The sequence below is a fragment of the Corvus moneduloides genome, chromosome 1 (genome assembly GCF_009650955.1).
Source record: "Corvus moneduloides isolate bCorMon1 chromosome 1, bCorMon1.pri, whole genome shotgun sequence".
Lineage (NCBI taxonomy): Eukaryota > Metazoa > Chordata > Aves > Passeriformes > Corvidae > Corvus > Corvus moneduloides.
Window position 1 is genome coordinate 152,885,651 of NC_045476.1, and position 20,020 is coordinate 152,905,670.

General features: G+C 41.2%; 1 protein-coding gene across 1 annotated transcript; it reads right to left on the reverse strand.

Annotated features, from left to right (window-relative positions):
* Positions 1–95: 95 nt before the first annotated feature.
* DSCC1 (DNA replication and sister chromatid cohesion 1) lies at positions 96–15,818 on the reverse strand. The gene is made up of 9 exons (XM_032132259.1): positions 15,582–15,818; positions 13,864–14,032; positions 11,262–11,396; positions 8,289–8,379; positions 5,902–6,040; positions 4,258–4,307; positions 2,981–3,138; positions 2,359–2,507; positions 96–1,566 (listed from the first exon to the last, which is right to left on the reverse strand). The coding sequence occupies exons 1-9, from the start codon at positions 15,791–15,793 to the stop codon at positions 1,458–1,460; spliced, it is 1,212 nt and encodes a 403-aa protein (XP_031988150.1). The 5' UTR covers positions 15,794–15,818; the 3' UTR covers positions 96–1,457.
* Positions 15,819–20,020: the final 4,202 nt, after the last annotated feature.

The following is a 20,020-nucleotide window of genomic DNA, read 5'->3' on the forward strand; positions in this document are numbered from 1 at the left end:
CACAGCTGTAATAAAGCACTATTCATGAAATACTTAGTTTATTTTTTTTACAAAGAAACCCCTATGTAAAAAACTCGGACAACAGACTACAAAAGTAGCAATTGCGTTGTATATTTATTTCAACTAAGGAACCTTCTGTGATGCAATGGAAGAACTTCCAAGGCTTTTCCATTCATATTACCATTGATCTCTCGAGAGTGAACTTTCTGGTGCTATTGGAGGACGGCAGCTGTTGGAACCAGACGGCAAACAAGGCAGTTCTTCCCAGAAGAGAGCCATTATACATCTCTGCACAGCTGGTCAAACACCACACCTCTGCACCAGCAATGTGGAGCACAGGGCACTGACCTTGCATTACTGGGCAATAAACAGAGCTCAGGAAGTAGCTTTTATTCTGTTTTTTATCTGTTCCAAATTCCAAGTACAGACACCGTGCATCTTAAGAGTTACATTTGGTTTAGGAGGAGTTTGTCTCTTCTCCCTGCTCATCCTACAGCTGGAATGCTGGCAGTTCCAAGGTATTTCATACCTCACATCTGAGTCTGATGGAAAAAATGCTTTTTGTATCAATTAACATACAACTGTTAAGTTTAAAATATAAATCTGAAAACTACCTAATATTAAACTCTAGTTTACTGACATGCAAACAATCCTTGTTTTTAAGGCACAATTTCTATGTGCAGTTATTTGTCATAACGAAGTTTTAAAAAAAATAATTGTAGGTTCTTTTTTAAAAAGCACAAGTAGTCTTCTGTAAAGTATTAGTTTTACCTCAGCTACATTTTAATAAGTTTATAGGAAATTCGTAACACAATGTTCAACTACTCTCTTATATTCACACTTCACTACAATTCGAGGTTTTTTTAATATATAAAAGGCCATTCTGCCAAGTATTAAAGTGTCAGGTGCTTGTGCTGATTGTGTTCATAGACATGACCTTCAAAAGAACCACTTTTCAAAATCAAGACTAGTGTAGTCTCAATTGGGGAATGATTTGTTCATGAGCTTGATGAGCTCTGTGCTATTTAAAATGTGAACACTGCAATGAAACCTTAATCTTTAAGAATGATCACTAATGGGCAGAAGACTAAAATTTCCATTTTGATACTCAAATCCATTCAAGTGATTGAATTATCATCAAGGAGGTTTTAAATTTTTATTTCAGACGTAGAGATAAACAGATTTAAGTGTACTCAAGAAGTAGCTTGGCTCCTGGCTTAACTAGACACAAAGGAAAAAGCAGTTGGGCAAAGGAAGGTTGGCAAAGGAAGGTGAGCTGAACCCCTCACACTCTCCTTAGCTGAGCAGAAAACAGCTGGTTCAAGTAGCTTAGCTGCTTAAACTCAAGTACAACATTATTGTATAAGTTGGTTGGCAACTCTTTTCCCCAGAAGGCAGCAGCAAGTAACATTCACTGTTACTACATTCAGTATCCTCAGTTCTTCAAACAATACTTGTTATGAGATGGGTCTTCTAGAATTATAAACTTTAACACCATTCAGCATTGAGGAGCGAGCATATTTTGTCAGAAGAGCACCAACAGTCTGCTTCTCTGCACACAAGTCTCTAAAGAGGAAATAAAGCACACGACATTGGCATTAAAAGATATTCTCACACAAAATGAATCTGTAAAATACTTGTAACTAAAGCAATAAACTGGATTAGGATATTAGGAAAAAAACCCAAACTACTGTAACTGTCACATAATGCTTTAAATTACCTAAAGTTTAGAACTTTTCTTGACGTTTAAAGAATAGGCAAAACTGTATTTCTTACTTCAGAAAAAAATTTTGGTTTTTAGGGGGAGTTTTTATTATTACTGTTGTCTAATGAGTTTTCAGTCTAGCAAAACAGTTAGCTCTGAACTATTCAGTTATTTTACTGTAAATTTAGAGCCACTCATAAAGGGTTGATGCAGTTACTTCTGGGTTACCATCAATATCTGCTCAAATATATCACAGCTGGGCATTCCAGATAGTGCAGTAGTGTAAGTCTTAACGACCAAAGGAACAAAAGATGCAGTACAGGAAGCACTACTGCTCTATAGTTCTAGTGTTGTAAATATAGAGACTGATTTTACGTGTCAGGAGGTTTGGCCTTTGAATTAAGTCTGCCTTAATCAAATGAGAGTTATCACCTATTTAAATCCAGTAGCATCAGCTTTTTACACACATTTAAATCCAAAAAAGAGTTACAGATCCCAGAGGTGGGTATTCTATTCATACAGAATCCATATTCATTTAAAATGCAAAGTTTAGTAGCTGAGGCTACTGGATCATAGCTCATCAGAAGCCAGTTATGCAAAAAGGAAAGAATATAATACTTATTGTATTTTAATAAAAAGAAATACATCCTTACTGTATATAAGGGGTAATATCCACTTCTGTCCACTTTTCTCGTATGCCAAATAAGCTGTTGAATCTTTCCTGGTTGTCTTCAGGTAACTCTTCTACTTTTAGCAGACAGATGGTCTCTGGTCTTGAACTTTTATCCACAAGAGCCAAGCCCTGCAGATCAGCATCAGAAAGAAAATGTTAAATACAGATACAATTAAACTTCCATCTTTCTGACAGTATTCCATACAAGCTGCTCTTTGCAGATCCAAAGCCTTCTACAACTGCACTACCAGAGACAAACTGAAGAAGTATCATAAAGATGCTGTTTTACATGCAGTGTTTATAATTTTCTTTATGACAAGAAGGAAGGGATAATCCATTGGCTTCCAACATCTCTCTGCCTTCCTTTGAGGAAAAGGATTCCCATAGCGCTTGCTACTCTACTGGCTGTCTCTACAATCTGTTCAACAACCTGAACTGTTATGATTCCAGACTACTGGTGCTCATAGAGGATGTCATAAAGCGTACTTGAATTCAAAAGCTGACAGAAACAACACAATACCCAATAATGGGTAAAATCTGTGTATGACACAAGTCAGTTACAGCCTACTCACAAAAGAATCCATACATCTTTATGTGTTTACCTGGAGCTGATCAAGCCTTGTTGTCATCCCCTCAGGGACACTCTGTTGCCAGACTTCTTCAAACTCTGATAGATTGAATTTAACTGCATTTTGCAAAAGCATTTGTGCTATAGCTCTGCATATTTTATCTTCACACATTTCAAAGAAAACCTCCCCTGCTGAGAAGCAAAAACTAGGTTATCTTGGGTTCTTGCCTTTTGATAAAAGAACAGAGAACAGCCTTGTATTTCCATTCTGTTCTACAGTCTTCTATACAACAAGTATCCTCTTTTTTCTTTTCCTTGGGAAGTAATGAGACTTGGTATTAATTTGGATAAATTATGATATCTTATTCTCAAGAACAAATTATGCAGAATACAGCATATACAGCAAATACAGTATCAATTCATATCAATAAACATATTTGCCCTCCATGTTTTCCCCTTTCACAGTGTACTGTTTCTCCTACAGCTTTCATTCCTATTTCTGAATGGCTTGTATTAAAGCATTTGCTTAAACAATTTCACTTAAACTTTCACTTCTTTAATCACCCTTATGAGATTATGAAGGGATAAGACTTCATTTTCTCTCACACTGACTTTGCTAAAATTCTCTGAACAAAATCAGGAATAAACACTTCCTTCTATTGTTTCAGCCACCTGTCTGTAATTCAAACTGTTCCTTGTGCAACCTACTTAAATATATTAAGAGTCTGTTGTCACTCCAGTTACTTTCCTATGTGCTTTAAGGTTGAGTGCAACTCCTCCTTCAGCCGAAGATGAGATGAAAGCAACTGTGGGAAAGAATTCAGACTAAGGCAGTGCAATATTGTATCTGCATGTGAGATGGACAATGGAAATCTAATCAATACAACCAGCGGATCTTGTGGTGCAGTTCAAGAGATCAAAGGCAGATACCTACTTCAGGCAAGCTGAATTCATGCCATTGACTATTCACAATAGCACAATTAATTGCTTAAATATCTGAGGCCTTCTAGGGTATTAAAGAGAGAGGTCATCTAAATTTTACTAGTGATCTCTCTTTAGTCACAAAATTATGGCTTGTGGACACCTAATAAATCACTTCCAGTACTTCTGTTCACAATTTTCCCTTGTGTCTTGTACAGTTTAATAGCCTTTTTTCCTATGAAACCTCCTTTAATAACTGTACTGATTTTTAGCCCAGTTTGCTCCCTCCTTATACTGGCACTGTAACAAACTCGTTTGTTCTGACCATCCTTCACAAAATCTACATTTCCTCATTAATAACTATGTCTTTTATGCAAAGTTAAAACTTACCATCAACGTATTTCCTGCCATAGCTTACAAGAATGTGTTCTATCATCTCTCTGGAAAAAAAAAAACCAAACCCAGAAATCAAGTTCTAACACTGTTCTTTAGGACACTACAGAAACAGTTACCAAGAAGATTAAGGTATGGAGAAAAAAATAAATTGAAGAGACTAGATTATGAGACACATTTTTGTGGGTGAAATGAAGAAACAGATTAAAAAAATAGAAGTAAAAGAGGTAACAAAAGGGGACAAATAACAGATGGGAGCTGATTTAGCCTGTCAACCACAAAGGTCTCTTCCACTTTCTAGGTGTTACTAGCAAAGACTAAAATGCATAAGGAAAATAAGGAAAAGAGATTCTTGCAATATCACTTCTTTGAAATGATAAAGAATGGTATCAAAAACAGTGTGTTCAGCAGGACCAGTGTGGTGGCCAGCTAGCCTGTGGTACAAGGGACAGAGAGTTCTCAGTAAGACAGTCCCTGGTGCCAGAGACTTAGTGGTCATGGTGATAAAAGAAGCCTCTCCCAGGATGCTTTGTTCTGTTACGTTAATCTACCCCAGTTCTGCTTCCCCGGTTGGCTGTTGGCTGCTCTGCCTCCTTGCTACCTTATATGTTCCATGCCATAGAAAGTTCTCCACTCCAGGTTGCCCCCACTGGCCTCTGCCCCTCGCCACTCTGCCAGAGCTCCCCCATGGGTCCCCATTCCCTTGTCTCGCCTTTGTACCGCCCCCGTGCCCTCACACCTTTGGTTTCTGGTGCTAGCCCCACCCCCGTAGTTAAGCCTGAGTTCTCCATTGTTCTGGGTCTTTGCCTCTAGAACCCTTCACAGTGTAGAAGCAATAAACTGCTCTCGTGGAAATCTATGCAAAGAACCTTCCAGCCTCTCTGCCACTGACCATATTACTGAAGCTGTCTGTGCATTTGTGCGTGCACGCGTGTGTGAGTGGATATAGCTGATCCCGTGGAGCGGCTTCGCTTTGGAGATGCCTTTCAGAGATTGCTACACCTCGCGCTCCAGAACAGAAGCCACAGAGCCAGAGGGATAGTGACAGACCAGGGCAGGGATTGTCCCCCTGTACTCAGCACCGGTGAGGCTGCACCTCAATCCTGTGTCCAGTTCTGGGCCTCTCACTACAAGAAAGTCATTGAGGGGCTGGAGTGAGTCCAGAGGCAGGGAATATAGCTGGTGAAGGGTCTGCAGCACAGGTCAGATGAGGAGCAGCTGAGAGAGCTGGGGGTGTTTAGCCTGGAGAAAAGGAAGCCCAGGGGATACCTTCTCAGATAGTATGCAACAGGTAAACCAAACATTTTTGGCTAGCTATAGCTTCAGAACAGGTATTTCAAGATGCTCAGCAATTTACAACTTAAGTACATGCTACTTCCATCATTTACAACTCAGCAGTAATGTTTCTACTATGAATCAATGGAAATACTAACAATAAACACTAAAATCAGTTTACTAACCTATCTGTCTAAAAATTCCTTTGTATATTTTTAGAAAAAAAGAAAATGTATCATTTAGACCATGGTAACTAGAATCTAGATTTGCAAGACTATAATTCTAATAAACAGTTAACAAGTACTGTAATTATTAATAGTTAATAACAAATGTAGGCAATTTTAAGTACTAAAAATAATTGTTTACCTGGGTTCTAGAGATCCAAGTTCTTCAAGGCAGGCACATAGAGGAACCTTACTCAAAGGCCAGGACTCTGAGTCTATTAGCTGAGTCACGTGATTCAGGAGTTTCATCTCATAGTCAAAGTCTAGGATTCTCCAATATCCTGCCAAACAGAGCACCACAAAACACTATTAGAAGGAGAAAATTAATACCTTAGTTCTGTTGCCATAAAGATACATTACTGGAGTCTGGACATTCAGGTCACACCTCTACAAAATGCAGCAGCATTGTGTCTTTTCCAGGATTAAAAGCTGAGAAAAGGAACTAAATAATAAGAGCAAATGTAAAGGAGAATGAAACTTAGTTATCTCAATTGTTTGTAATTCTTTAGTAATTCTTTAACTGCCACAGATACAAAGACACTACAAATATCATTCCAAGATGAATCAGATGTGAAAAAACTAATAATTAGTTCAGGCACAGAACTGCATACATTGGCCCTACAAAGCAAGGTCAGGTCCAGAGAAGTTCACAAAAATCTAGAAATCCAGATGACTCTAGGACTGCCATCACCTTGTGTCCCAGTGGGGTTTGGGCACGGCCAAGTAAAGGAGTGTCATAGGTTAGCAAGCATAGTCCTGGAAGGGATGTCCTTGCTAAGGGGTGCTTACAGCTTCCTCTGGGACCTGATAGAACCTATCAGCTGGCCAGTTTGAATATGGACAATTCTTTAAGCCACTTAAAGTTGTGACCGCCTCTGTGATGCACACTTAAGAATAGACAAACCCCCCCCAAGCTCTCTCTTGTTTCCGGTGCTGGGACAGGTGGCTGCAGGCCCCGAGTGGGGGCCAGCGGGCCCGGCCAGGCCACGGCCATCCTGGAGCCGATGGACCTGTTCCAGCCGTGGAACCCCCCCCCACTGCCTTGCCGTGGGCAGCCGGAGCGGCTCGGCTCTCCCCCCTCTCCACTGCGATAAGAAACATTCAACATTCCAGCTGCAAAGCTGCAAGGCCAAGGTGAGATTAACCCTTTTACTGCTGTGAAGAGCTGAAAAACCTGAGGGAAGAGAGAGAGGAGATGCTTAAAGCTGAAATTCTGTTGTGAAGCTATGATATAGCAGAGTATCCTGTTGTAATTTCATGAAGATATGGGGGGTGGAGTGTTCAACTCGTGAGCAAAAGCACCTGCGTTGAGATAGGCAGATGCTGACGCAGCTGTAATTTAATGAGACGTTTGGACAGGGAGAGATGAACCAGATGAGGACTTTTGCTCCACACGGGAAAGGAGAAAACCTCAGTCCCTAGAGATGGACCAGATGAGGACTTTTGCTCCAAATGGGAAAGGAGAAAACCTCAGTTCCTAGAGATGCCCCCAGAGATAGTCCTAATGATGAAGATGATGAAGACCCTTTGCTCCCAGGGAAGGAGAAGGGCCTCTGTTCTTGTTTCTGAACAGCTCAACCTTAAAATTGTACCCCAAAAAAACTTCAAGAGTGGACCCTCGAAAGCAGTTGCGGGAAAAGCTGCAAGTTGGGGGAAGGGACTCACATGCGAGCAAAGAGACTCCTCTTCCTAAATGGACTGAACAATATTTGGAAGTGGGCGGCTGTCTCGTTGTGATAATGTTTTCATAGCAGGAGCAAGAAGAGACTTCTCTTTCTAAATGGACTGAACAAGGTTATTATGGAAGTGGTAAACAGACTGAAGGGTTGTCTTTTTACATTGTCAGTGGGAGAAGGGAGGAAGGTGGGGGGAGGAGGAGAGTTCTGAAGGTGGTATTTTTATTTTTCCTTCTTTTAGGTCTGTTAATAAACTTCTTTATATTATTTCAAGTTTGGTGCCTGCTTTGCATTTCTCCTAATTCTTATCTCACAGCAGATAAACAGTAATGAGTATTTTGGACCAAACCACTACAAGGAGGAGTAGGAGCTGTCCCAAGGTGAGACACTTGATCAAGCCTTGCCTCACATGGTAGGAAGACACTGAGATAAACTCAGTCTGGGAGGAAGAAAAGACTGTGAAAAGGGTGGGCTGTGGTTACCTGAGAATCAGCTATTTTTTCCTCTAGGGCTACAGAAAGCAGTACCCACTATAATACCCAGTATTCATGAAGAGGGTGACCAGCTGAAAAATATGCTGAGGGTGGGACACTGATGCCAGTGTTTGTAGCAGCAAAGAAGGAATCATCCTGGAAAGAGAGAAACTGGCAGTGCCTGCTCAGCTTTATCCTTCTGATCAGATTCATAGCAGCAGAGGACATAAATCTATGGAAACGTATCTTACAACTTTGAAATAACTTGCACCTTGAAAGACGAGGATGTGGAATGGGCCTTAGAAAAATGAGACATATATTTTGGGGAAAATAACAGAGTTACTTCCTCATAGATAATAATATTCTTCAGATATGAATACCTTCAATTTTGCAGGCATCTATAACTTGCAATTGGTGGAGTATTTCTTCTTCACTTGCCTGAATCAAACTTAACAAATCTTCTGTTGTATACTGCAACAAAGAAAAAAAAAGAAGGAAATAAAAGAGGTTATTCTTATTCCTTCTTTGCTTCAGTGACCACGCTAAATGCATTATAAGCTATAATGAAGGGAAGACTTAAGATAGATTTTTTTTCCCCCCAGAGTCTGAATTTTCTAAGGCTTACCACACTCTCTGAAACTTTTCCTGTAACTTAAAACATTTTCTCAAAGGGTTATTCAATATAAAACCCAGTCTAACTACAGGAAAGTCTTTGTACCAGGCGTAAGTAATATACCTGTATTCCCAGAATGTCAAACTAGCACAAGCAGACATTGTAAGTAAAGTATCCCAGCAAGAATGAAAAGTGAATGTGTTCTGGCTTTTCTGAAATCACATATTTTAATCTGTGAGATTCAAAGAAAAGGCAAAGCAAAAATCACTTATCACATCTGGATAGAAATCAGAACCTGAACTTAGTACCTCCACTGAGGGAAGGTCTCCTCCACCATGACCTCAACAGCAACATGTTGTGTTTTGCTGTCTGCTAATCAACTGGCACACAGGTAGCACAGAGCCAGCCATAACACAAACACATCCTTGCAGAACAGTTACGAGGTGAGATGGGAAGGTGCTGTGGGATACTGTGGTAAAGACATGGGTGGAAGAGAAGGTACCATGAGGAGTGAAGTAAATGGAAGAAATACCAGACTTCAATCCACAGGAAATAGGGCATCAATTCCTTTATTCACATTACAGCCTATTTAATGAACTTTAGTATTAAAGTTCTGTTGATTATAGCTTAAGAATATTTCCTATCAGAAAGAAAAACACTGGATTAAGTAAGTATTGGATTGAGATCTATCAGACTATGGGAACACAAATGGCACAAACCAACACTAAGTTTGGAACGTTCACATGTTAAAAAACCATTTAATAAATATGGAAAGATCTCCACGTCCTGCTATGCTATTCCTGTCAGAGTATGTTGAAATACCATCAGGCCAAGCTCCCATCAGTATGTCAATGAGCGATGACCATATTATACAGTACTTAAAAAAAACACTGCTAGCAATTGAGAGCAAAAATATCCCCAAATCAGTAAGTGTGTTTGAAAATTTAACTCTGCCATTCAGATGCCTTGCACACAAGTCCTTGGCATGTTCCTGCTTCGAGGCCAGCCTAGCAATTCCAACAGCTTTTTTGAAGACATCACTGCTCTCAGCTCTGATGCTTCTATCAGCTGCATTGCCCTTGCAAACATAAAATGGAATGGGTTGACTTGCACCATGTCTACACCAGCAACTTCTAGAGAATATGTGTAATATGTTTCTGATCCTTATTCACAGATCTTAGTCTGTGATCATCTGAGTATGCCCTATCATTTCACTGTAAAATTCAGTACTAGCCTATCTATTTATAAGCTTTCCTCTAGTTTACTAAATCACATCACTATGCAACAGCTTGCCTACAGTACCATTGATCTTTATGGCTTTTTTGCTGGGGTTCTCTTGTATGATATAGTCCTGAAAACCATGAGAGGCTTACAGTAAACGACCAGAAGAAAGTAATTTGTTTTCAAACAGATTAAAGGTGACCCTAGCACCTCAGGATAAATATTAAGTGTAAGCAAACAAAACAGTGGAAATCATTACTACACATATATTGTTGGGGATTTCAGTGAGAATTAGTCCCATAGGAAAGAGCTTTCCCCTGGAGAGCTTTCAGATTCATTTCAGAGTTCCACCAGAGGCAAGGTTAAGACTTGTCTACATTTATCAAGATATATCTAGTTGTTCTTGAGTAAGCTCATTCAGAGGAAATACACTCTCCTTCCAAATAAATGGTCATCAATCCTCAAACCAGGCACTAACGTTTGGAAGACACTGACATCTTTTTATAATACTCAATATTATGAATAAATATTTAATATGATTTTTTCCGTGTTGCTAGCCTTTGTCAATGCTTATAATTTTTAGACAATTTAAGCCCTTTAACCTTTACCATCTCTTATTTTGCTGTACATCTTTCTATTCCTAGATCAGAGTAGGCAGGCAATTCTGGGGGCAAGATTCTGTAACTGATCAGAAATCAGTCTGTTAATCATCCAAGAAGAGAAAGGCATCATGTCTCTCCAAGGGAGAAAAGTAACATCCATCTTTGCACGTCCAAGCACAGCAGATGGTTTGCTGGTATCAGCTTCAACCAAGCCTCAGCATAAAATACTTGGGAGCAACTATCTTTTGTTTTAAAGTCAAAAGGAAAAGAATGTATCAACCAAACTAACAAAACCACAGAATTTTTATCAGCCTTTTATCTGAGATCATATGCTGCACAGTCCAGGTCTCTCCATTACTCTTTAGATCCTAAATTGAATTTCCTGGAAACACAATAGGACAGGACAGGATTTTATTCGTGTTTTCCCTTCTTGTAGTGTCAGTCTTATTCTGTGCCTTGTATCATCCCTGTTACTCTCTTCAACTCCCTTCTTCTCCTTGTCATCACAGTTACTGACTGGCAAATGACTTGCACATGGCTGTGCTCTGACCTCATACATGACAGACCCAAAGAAGAAGGAAAGGCTGCATTATACCTTAGTAGTCATATAAACTGTCAAGGAATTTAGAAAAGGTTCTGAAGGCTGTCCTCCAGGAAACTTCCCATAGGAAAAGGGAAATGCCCAGTCTCCTTCTGTGTCCTTCATTTTCCTCTTGTAACTAATAAAAAGGTTGCTTACCTGTATCCACTGGAAGTGCTAACAACAACCAACTTGTTTAGAATAGAAGGGTTAAAAAATTAACTCAAAGAAACACTCTGAATCATGTGAGGAAAGGGATTTTTCTACTTAAGAATGTATCTTCACTTTAATTTGCTCATTACCAATTACAAGAAAGCAATCTACACAGCTGATTTACCTTTGAAAATGTCAAAGTCTGATCTTTCTGACTATCAGGCCCGTCATATGGATATTCCATTAAAAGCTTCCTCAGTTTCTTCAGTTTTGGTCGACATCTCCTTAATTCCCAATAGTTATTGGAGAAACCAGCAATCTACAAGAAAAAACAGTGACTCTTAAAACACTAACATACTATCTGGATTCAAAGCTCCTTACCAAAAATTATCAGCAAGAAGTGTTAATCAAGTCACTGAAAACAAGAAACTATTAATAGGGTAATTAATTTGACGACAAAACAATCATTGCAGTGTTTTCAGTAAAAAAATTTACTACAGACAATGAAGAATAAAAATCCACTTTTGATTGATAAAAATATGTTTGTAGTGCGTAAGACAAAGGTAACAACTCAACTCTGCACGCAAATGACAGGAAATCACCACGGGAGATATTTCTGCACAATTCCCCTCAAAACTGCTTTTTGTCTTAATAGTAAATTATACTACTGCCATAAAAGCCCTCCTATATTAACCTGACTCTATCTTCCCCACTTCTTCCCATGCTTGGGATCTACTGTCACGGCCTTTTTACTCCTTAATGAATCATCACAGCCCTAAGCTCAAGCAAAGCAGACATTAACAAGGACAGTAAGCTACACTTGCACACAACTGACCAGACATCTCTGTTCCTTGCCCTGAGTCCACACACAAATGAAGAGCGTGCAACAGGAAGCTCGGCTGTCCTTGATTCAACAACACCAACTTACCAAAGCTTTACTTTCAGAGTAATCCTGTGGTGTTTCACAGGGTACAGCTTGGACTTCCTACAAAATTCTTTGAAGAGGACAGACTATTGGAGACTTTTCAGCATTGTTCCTGCTATTTACCAAACTGACAGAAACGGGAACAGAATGGCAGAGGCGAAACAGGCTCCAGCTTAGTGACTCCTGATCCAATCACTAGTTCTGTGTTAAAAAAGCTTCCATGAAAAAACCACTAGACAATACTTTAAAATACCCTAAGTGCTTTACCAGAGTACTTGGGGTATTTTACAAGTTCTCCATTAAAAAAAAAAAAGCACCAAAACTTTAAAATAATATTCCATTTAAATGAATTATAAGAAGAATCACCTATATAGATAAGAAATCCTATACAAATTCTAATACAGAGAAATCTCTCAATTTTAATCAAACTATTCCATAGCTGGCTTGGCAAAAAATTCACGTAAACACCAATTTCCTGATAAACTTCCAAGCTCCATGTCAAATAGCATTTACTTAAGTGCTAGGCTTTTTTCCTGCCAAGTTGTTTTCTGATCAATTTGGTAGTAAGATACTCTGCATAGAAAAGAAAATAACTAATTCTAATTTATATTCCAAAGCTCATAACCTGTGCTGGGCTCTGTGAGGTGAACAAAATGGCAGATGCTTTGGCTGCGAGTATCAGCCACGCAAGTGATACAAAGATCAGCACTGAGACTGCAAGTGAAGGGCAGTGAAGCCCCCAAAGAACTGAGTACATATAGTATCTTTTGCTGTGTTTCACAATTTTCTGTGTCAATGAACCATCTAACAATTTTGAAATAATTGAGAGCTCTTAGAAATAAAACTTCTAAAATAGTTCCTAAAAATCACATCTATGATGTGTAACTTCACAGAAATAGTGAAATTATTAAATGTAGCACAAAAAAAAAAAAAGTATATGGAAGAATATTACTTTCTCATTAACCTACTTCAGCTTGAATTAACTTTTTACATTAGCTCATTGGACCTCATGGAAGAACTTGGAAGATGTTGAAGCAGGATTATTCCTCAATGACGCCATTATGTCCATTACAGCAAATAATTAACTAATATTTGCCTAGCTATTTTTAATAGAATTTTATTAACTATGCTTCAGAAGTGCAGAGAACAATGAATTCTTTAAACTGAGAACTCTGAAGTCATTCACTCCAACAAATGTTTTGATATGCTAATTGAAAGAGCCACCTTTGAATATATTCCTATATTTAAAATATATATAAAATACTAAAAAAAAATAAAATACTAAAAATAAAAAAATAAAATACTAAAATACTAAAAATAAAAAAAATACTAAAAAAAGTATTCAGGCATGACACGGTAAAATCTACCTTTTGGGGAATGCACTCCTAAAAAATCAACCTGTAAGTAGCTTATTTTAAAAATAGTCGCTAACGCTGAGGAATGATATTTTCTTTGCAAGCTTTTAATATCAACCACAAGTAATTACTATGCACTGAAAATAAACCAAAGTTTTAACTTCTTGGAAACAATAATAATCGTATATTACAGAGAAAGTTCAACTCAAAAGAAGGGCCCTAAAGACATAGCACGGCCCTGTGTAAAAAGCATATTTATAAGCACATCCTCCTGGAGCTGGTCAATATACAAAGAAGCTACAGGAGACTCATCCTTTCTCCAGTGGCAGCCTGCAATAGCAGCTAAGCAATACCACAGGGCATCTAAAATGGCATTAGAAGCCTATGTTTAGGCAACTGAATCCCAGCTGGGTTTCATATATACATCTTGGACAAAATAAAAAAAATTACAGAGAATAAGAAAGCAGAGAACTAAAGCAAACAAACAAAAACCCTAAAAGACATACCTGTGAATGAATAACGTTACAAGATGCCGGATCTGCATTCAGCTCCTCTGGAGTTTTGCAACCAGGAACAAACAGGAGCATATTTGAGGTATCTGCTATTTTCATGTCGTAAGTTTTATCTTTGCTGCACAACACTGCATGTTCATCCTTTTCACCACGGATTACTAGGCTGGAAAAAAAAACCAGCATAAAGATGTATTTTTACCTCTATTTCAGGATGAACACTTGTTAAACTTGTCTGATATTGTCTCACATTTATACATTTGTAAAGAAGTTATAAACTGCAGTTCTGTTTTGTAGCAGCAGTCACAGTTTACCAAAATATAAAGATTCAAATGTCAATTAATCTATGTTTTCCCCTCTCATTTTAATGTGAGAAAACTCAAAACACAAGCATTTGAAGTTTTCATGCAGATCACAGCTGAATGCCTATAGTCATACACCGATTCACAGGACCCCCTTAAACACTGATTAAGTGATGCTTAACGCCTGAACTACTTCACTAATCTTAGAAATTAGATTACAGATAGAGCTGTTCTTTAATAAGGACTGAAACTGGCCCACTGTGAAACAAGAAAGCAAACAGAAATTGTGTCTATTGTGCAGAGCCCTTCAGATAATTAATATCCATTTTCTTGCAAGTGATTCCAAACGGGAAAGAAAATCATCTTCTAGAACAATTCTGGACAATGTAAACTACTCTCTTCAGCTCACATACTTGATTAAGTAAAGATTCTGCATGAGAATATGGTAATACCAAAGCAGGACCACAACAGGGGAACATACAGTTCCCTCCCAGGCTACACTAACTTAAGTGCTCAGATTCAATTTAATTGAACTGCTCCTCTTGCTTCCCAAAGCCTGCATGCATGAGCAAAGCTCACCTGTGCCCCAAGGGGTCCTCAACATGGTTCAGGCCTCTAACAGATGATACTTCATCAGTATTGCACTAAATAGGAATGGGCTTACTAACATACATCTCAGAGACTACCTTCTTTAGAGGGAGTTTTCATACTGTATTATTTTAAAGATTTTTCCTTATGTCACTGGCATTGCTGTAAAGGAAGAAATTTAAAACAGTATCAAAAACTTATCTAGAAGCGGCTCTTGGTCCAGAGTTTGGTGTCACATAACCACCCTACCCCATGCCCATGCTAATACTGTACATCCTTCCCTGCCAATTTATCTATCTTGTAGGCACCCTGCCATCCATACAGGAAAATCGCAAAGTCAGCAGGATTCTTTTAGAGACATAATCTCTTTTCTAAACCTATATTCATAGAACTGATCATAGAATCAGAGAATATCCCAAGCTGCATGGGACCCACAAGGATCATTGAGTCCAACTCCTGGTCCCGCTCAGGACCGCCCAAAGAATCACACCATGTGCCCGAGAGCGCTGTCCAATTGCTTCTTGAACTGCGGCGGGCTTGGTGCTGTGACCACTTCTCGGGGAGCCTATTCCAGCACCTTCTGAGTTTTGTTTAGAAGCCTTCACAGCAGGAGGCTGTCCATATAAAAACCCCCAAACAAACTCAACAAGCTTCTTATAGGTTAAAGAGTTTTTAGTTTCCAATGTAACCCAGACAGGTTTAAGGAATTTAAGGAGCTGTTATGCAAACCGCATCAGAAGAACACAAATGTGGACAAAGCGCTGTTCACAGGATGTCCCCGCGGCGCGAACCGCGGCGGCCCCGCCTCCCCCGCACTCGCCGTACCTGTGCCCCGCCTCCAGCTCGGCGCAGAGCCCCGGTTCCAGCTGCAGCAGGCAGCACTCGCCGCCGCCGGCCTGCGGGCCGAAGCTGAGGCAGTGCACGGCCGGCAGCAGCTCCGCCGGGTTCAGCTTGGCCGTCTGCAGCGTGGCGTCCACCTCGGCGCGGCTCCGCATGGCGGCCCCCGCTCGCTCCGAACTCCGCGCCACGACCTCCATCCCCCGCCCCTCCGGGGAGGCGGGCCCCGGCGGCGCGCGCAGCCTGGCTTGATTCTGCGGTTCACGGCCGCGCGCTCAGCGGCGCCCGACGGGGCGGGCGGGAACTGCTCCGGATTACAGCACGGGGAATCGCTCCCCTCCGCTCCTCCGCCGAGTCTGATCTGGGACAAACCTCCCGATTTCTGCCCAGCTGCACAGGAGCCGGGCTGTGCTGCAGTACAATCTCTCGTTTTGCCAAAAATGCAGTAAAAATCTACAAAATGCGCAATCAAATATCAAGACAAAACACTACAAAACCAGGCCCAATATGGAAGTCACTGCCCAGCTCTGAGGCAACATAGAATCATAGACGTGTTTTGGTTGGAAAAGGCCTCCAAGATAATCAAGTCCAAGCCTTTATCTGGCTCTGGCAAATCCAGCACTAAACCATGTCCCTAAATGCCACATCTACATGTCTTTTAAACATCTCCAGGGATGGTGACTCCACCATTTCTCTGTACAACCTGTTCCAGTGCCTGACCACCTTTTCTGTGAAGACATTTTTCCCAATATCCAATCTAAACTTCTGCTGGTGCAACCTGAGCCATTTCTTCTCATCCTGTCACTTCTTATCTGGGAGAATCCCTGCCTGGCTACAGCCTCCTTTCAGGAAGTGGTAGAGAGCATTAAGGTCTACCCTGAACCTCCCTGTTTTCAGACTAAACACCTGCAGATCCCTCAGCTGCTCCACATCAGACTTGTGTTCCAGACCCTTCACCAGCTCTGTTGCCCTTCTCTGGACATACTCCAGCCGAGGGGCCCAGAACTGGGCACAGGACTTAAGGTATGGCTTCACCAGTGCCAAGTACAGGGGGATAGTCACTGCCCTGGTCTTGCTGGCCACACTGTTTCTGATACAGGCCAGGATGCCACTGGCTGCCTTGGCCACCTGGGCACACACTGGCTTATGTTCAGTCACTGAACAGCACCCCTTTTCCACCTGACAGCTTTCCAGCCACACTGCCCCAAGCCTGAAGCATTGCTGTGGCACTCTCTAGGTTCTTCCTTGACACCAAAGCATGACTGCAACTGTGGAGAGAGGAAGAGACAGCAATGGGGCCTGGCTGTGGGTGGGAAAGCACTGCTGAGGCAGCTGCCACCCACTGGCATCACCCACGCCAGGTCCTTCTGTCCTTCTGGGGACGGTCTGACTGAGGGCAGCTATCTGCAGGTTCTCATCCATGCATGACCCCTTAAGAAAGGGCTTGCACATCCTCCACACAGAGGTTTGTCTCCCCATGATTCAGGACTCATCTCAGGTTCTTGCTGTGGCCTGACAGGGCTCCCTCTGCCAGAGGAAGTGGTGAGGAAATGCTTGACCTAAAGTCATGGCAGAAATGAGTGGAAACCACAGGCATGCGCAATTATTGCAATGGAAATAGTCTGCAGCTCAGAGATGCAAGGGGAAGTCTACTGACGTCCTTAAACCATAAGAAAACAGAAGCGGAGGCTCAGAACACAGCAGCTCAGCAGCAGTGGGAGTCAGACTTCTGCAAGGAGCAGCACAGGATGCCTCTTCTCTGCCTTGTCCAGGACAACTGGCTCCTCAGACACTCACTGATTTTTGCTGCAGGGCATATTAACATTCAGCCTGGTAGTGTATTAGCCCTAGCTGCCTGCTGTGTGCATCAGCTAACAAATAGTTACTCAGTGCTCCTAAGTTATGTCTATCCACTTGCAGAGTACCTCTGTGCTTGGTCAAAGTCTGTGCCAAATGACCCAGATGAGGCAGTTGTAACCCCTTTTATGTGGGAACCTGAAGCGGGAGCTGGTGGGATGGAGTTGGCTTGGTCCAGTCCCAGCCTGGCAGAGACCAACTGTTGTTGTATGTGACTTAGTCAGGCATCTTCTGCCTTCAGAAGGTGGTGCCTGAGTGGTGCCAGTGAGGCAATTGGCCTCAGAGAAAACTTTGACCGAAGTTATTAGGCAGTTACATCTGTCAGAACACATGTGCAGTGGCTTGTTCAAAGACTCAGACATCTATCATGTTTTCATGTTTTATTTCAGTTATTGGGAGGTGGAAATACCGTCATTGTGCACACAGGAAACGAGAGGCATTCCAGCTTTGGCTAGTTTCTACTAATGTGTAGGTGCAAACTGATATGTGTACAGCCTTATTTGAGACTTACATTTTGCTTTAATGTAAATCTCTTCCTGCACACCTCTTAGGTAAACCAGAAAATCACTTTACCAAGTAAATGCTCACATAGTTACTAACTGTTTAAATAGCACTTTAATTGTGCTGGCTTTAATTTATACCTTAATTTGTGCAATTTTCCAATGACCTTGCGTGCCTGCTTCTTCTTTCTAGTTTTCCTTCTGTGAAATAAAAAAAGGTTCTGGTATAGCCAAGAGACTGAATCCAAGGCATAAGTTCCTGGAGTTCGTATCTTAAGAGTTCTGCTATGTAACAGAAACCCAATAGGAATTAAATCACTGGATATTATTCAGGAGTTGGAATTGATCTGTGGTCAGGAACATCTGTAGTAGTTATTAATTTTTCTAATCAGTTTTGTTTATCCTGGTAGTTCTGCTTGAAGATGCTTTTTACATATTTTTGCTTAGGAACGGAAACGTATATGCTTGTGCTGCCTGCCATCTTTGTCTGCCTGTCCCTCGCTTGCTGTTCAACGTCAAGCAAATTTGGTAGGTAAATTTCCTGGAAGTTTGGTAGAAATCAGCAGCTGGATTGTATATTGAAGCCCCTACTTATGGGAATGCTGCTCTGATCCATTCTAAGAGGCAGAAGCCAACTGGCCTATCAGCAAACACATGGACATAAATCTATAGATATGTCTCATTTCTCAGGAAACAACTGGTATTATGCGTCTGTTTTCACTGAGAATGCTTTAGAGCAGTGACCTAACTGACAAAAATGGTTTTGTCTGGGAACTCAAGAAGTTGGCTTGTTGAAACATGGATGAATCACTTAATGAATTTAAATTGCACAGAAAATGAGATGATGAACTATCAATGTTGCTGTCAATTTATAAGGAAATGCATGCTATGGCAAAGGAGCCTGGTAGGATCCTGAAATTATTTTCTATTGATATTGTGGGGTTATTTATTTGCTTTGGAGTTGCTATAGCATAAATGAGTTCTGTTTTCAGTTTGAGCTGGTCTGGTGGGCTGAAAGTGTCAGGAGCATGTTGCATCATGGTACAAGCAGGGGTGAAACTCACCTGTAGGAGAATGGAAGCAAGAGTTGAATGTGTTGCTTTAACACAGCCTGGTTTTTGGTGGTGGTGGGAGAAAAGCTGATCGAAACTTTTGTGTCCAGCACAGAGCCAGTCGCTGAAGGCTCTGATGATGGGCAGGTTACTAGCCTGATTAGACAAGTTGGTAACGCCTCTGTGATGACATATTTAAGAAAGGAAAAAGTGCGGGAAGCTCTCTTTTCTTCTCTTGAGCGGTGGTGAGGCGGCCGCTGGGGCCCTTCTGAGGCCGGGGCTGCCCATGTGGTGCTGGTCAGGACAACGCAGCTGGGGCCGCCTGTGCAGTGCGGGCAGAGACCATGTGGCCAGCAACGAAAACATGGCAAACAATTCCCCAATATGGAGCCCAGAAGAAATCAACCTTTTCAGTGCAGCAAATCTCTATAAGAACTTTTCAACTGATGGAACTTGAGAAGAAATGAACCTACAGACACCAACTTTCTTCCGAGTCAGAGAAAAAGGAAAAGTGAGGACACGTGAGGAGAACCATCATGGCAGCATCGAGGTCAGTGAAAAGAAGGAGAGGAAAAAGTGCTCCGAGCGCCGGAGCTGAGATTCTTCTGCAAGCCGTGGTGAGGACTATAATACAACAAACTGTTTGCCTGTAATTCATTAGGTGCCTGGGGGGGGTGCAGATATCCACCCGCAGCCCGTCAGGAAGAGTACTCACGCTGGAGAGCGTGGATACTGAAAAGCTGTAATCTAGTGAGGAATCCAAACAGAGATGACCCTTGCTTACAGAGATAGAGAACCCTTGCTTCCAAACTAGAACAGCTCATCCTTAAAAGACTAAACCCCATGAACTAAAATGGCCCACGCTTGGCAGTTGTGGGAAGACTGCTTGGCCCATGGGAGGGACTCACGTTACAGCAGGTCGGGCGGATTGCTGTTTGTGAAAGTTAAAACCGCGCTGGAAAAGTTCACAGAGAACTGTCTCCAGTGGGAAGAATCCCACAGCACAGCAGAAGAAACT

Bases quoted from the DNA above. Each gene is read 5' to 3' on its own strand.
- DSCC1 (XM_032132259.1), bottom strand. From the start codon at position 15,793: ATGGAGGTCGTGGCGCGGAGTTCGGAGCGAGCGGGGGCCGCCATGCGG. The intron at 11,397-13,863 runs GTATGTCTTTTA...TTTTTCTTGTAG, and splicing joins GTAACGTTATTCATTCACAG to ATTGCTGGTTTCTCCAATAA. The intron at 6,041-8,288 runs GTATTCATATCT...TCTGTTTGGCAG, and splicing joins AGATGCCTGCAAAATTGAAG to GATATTGGAGAATCCTAGAC.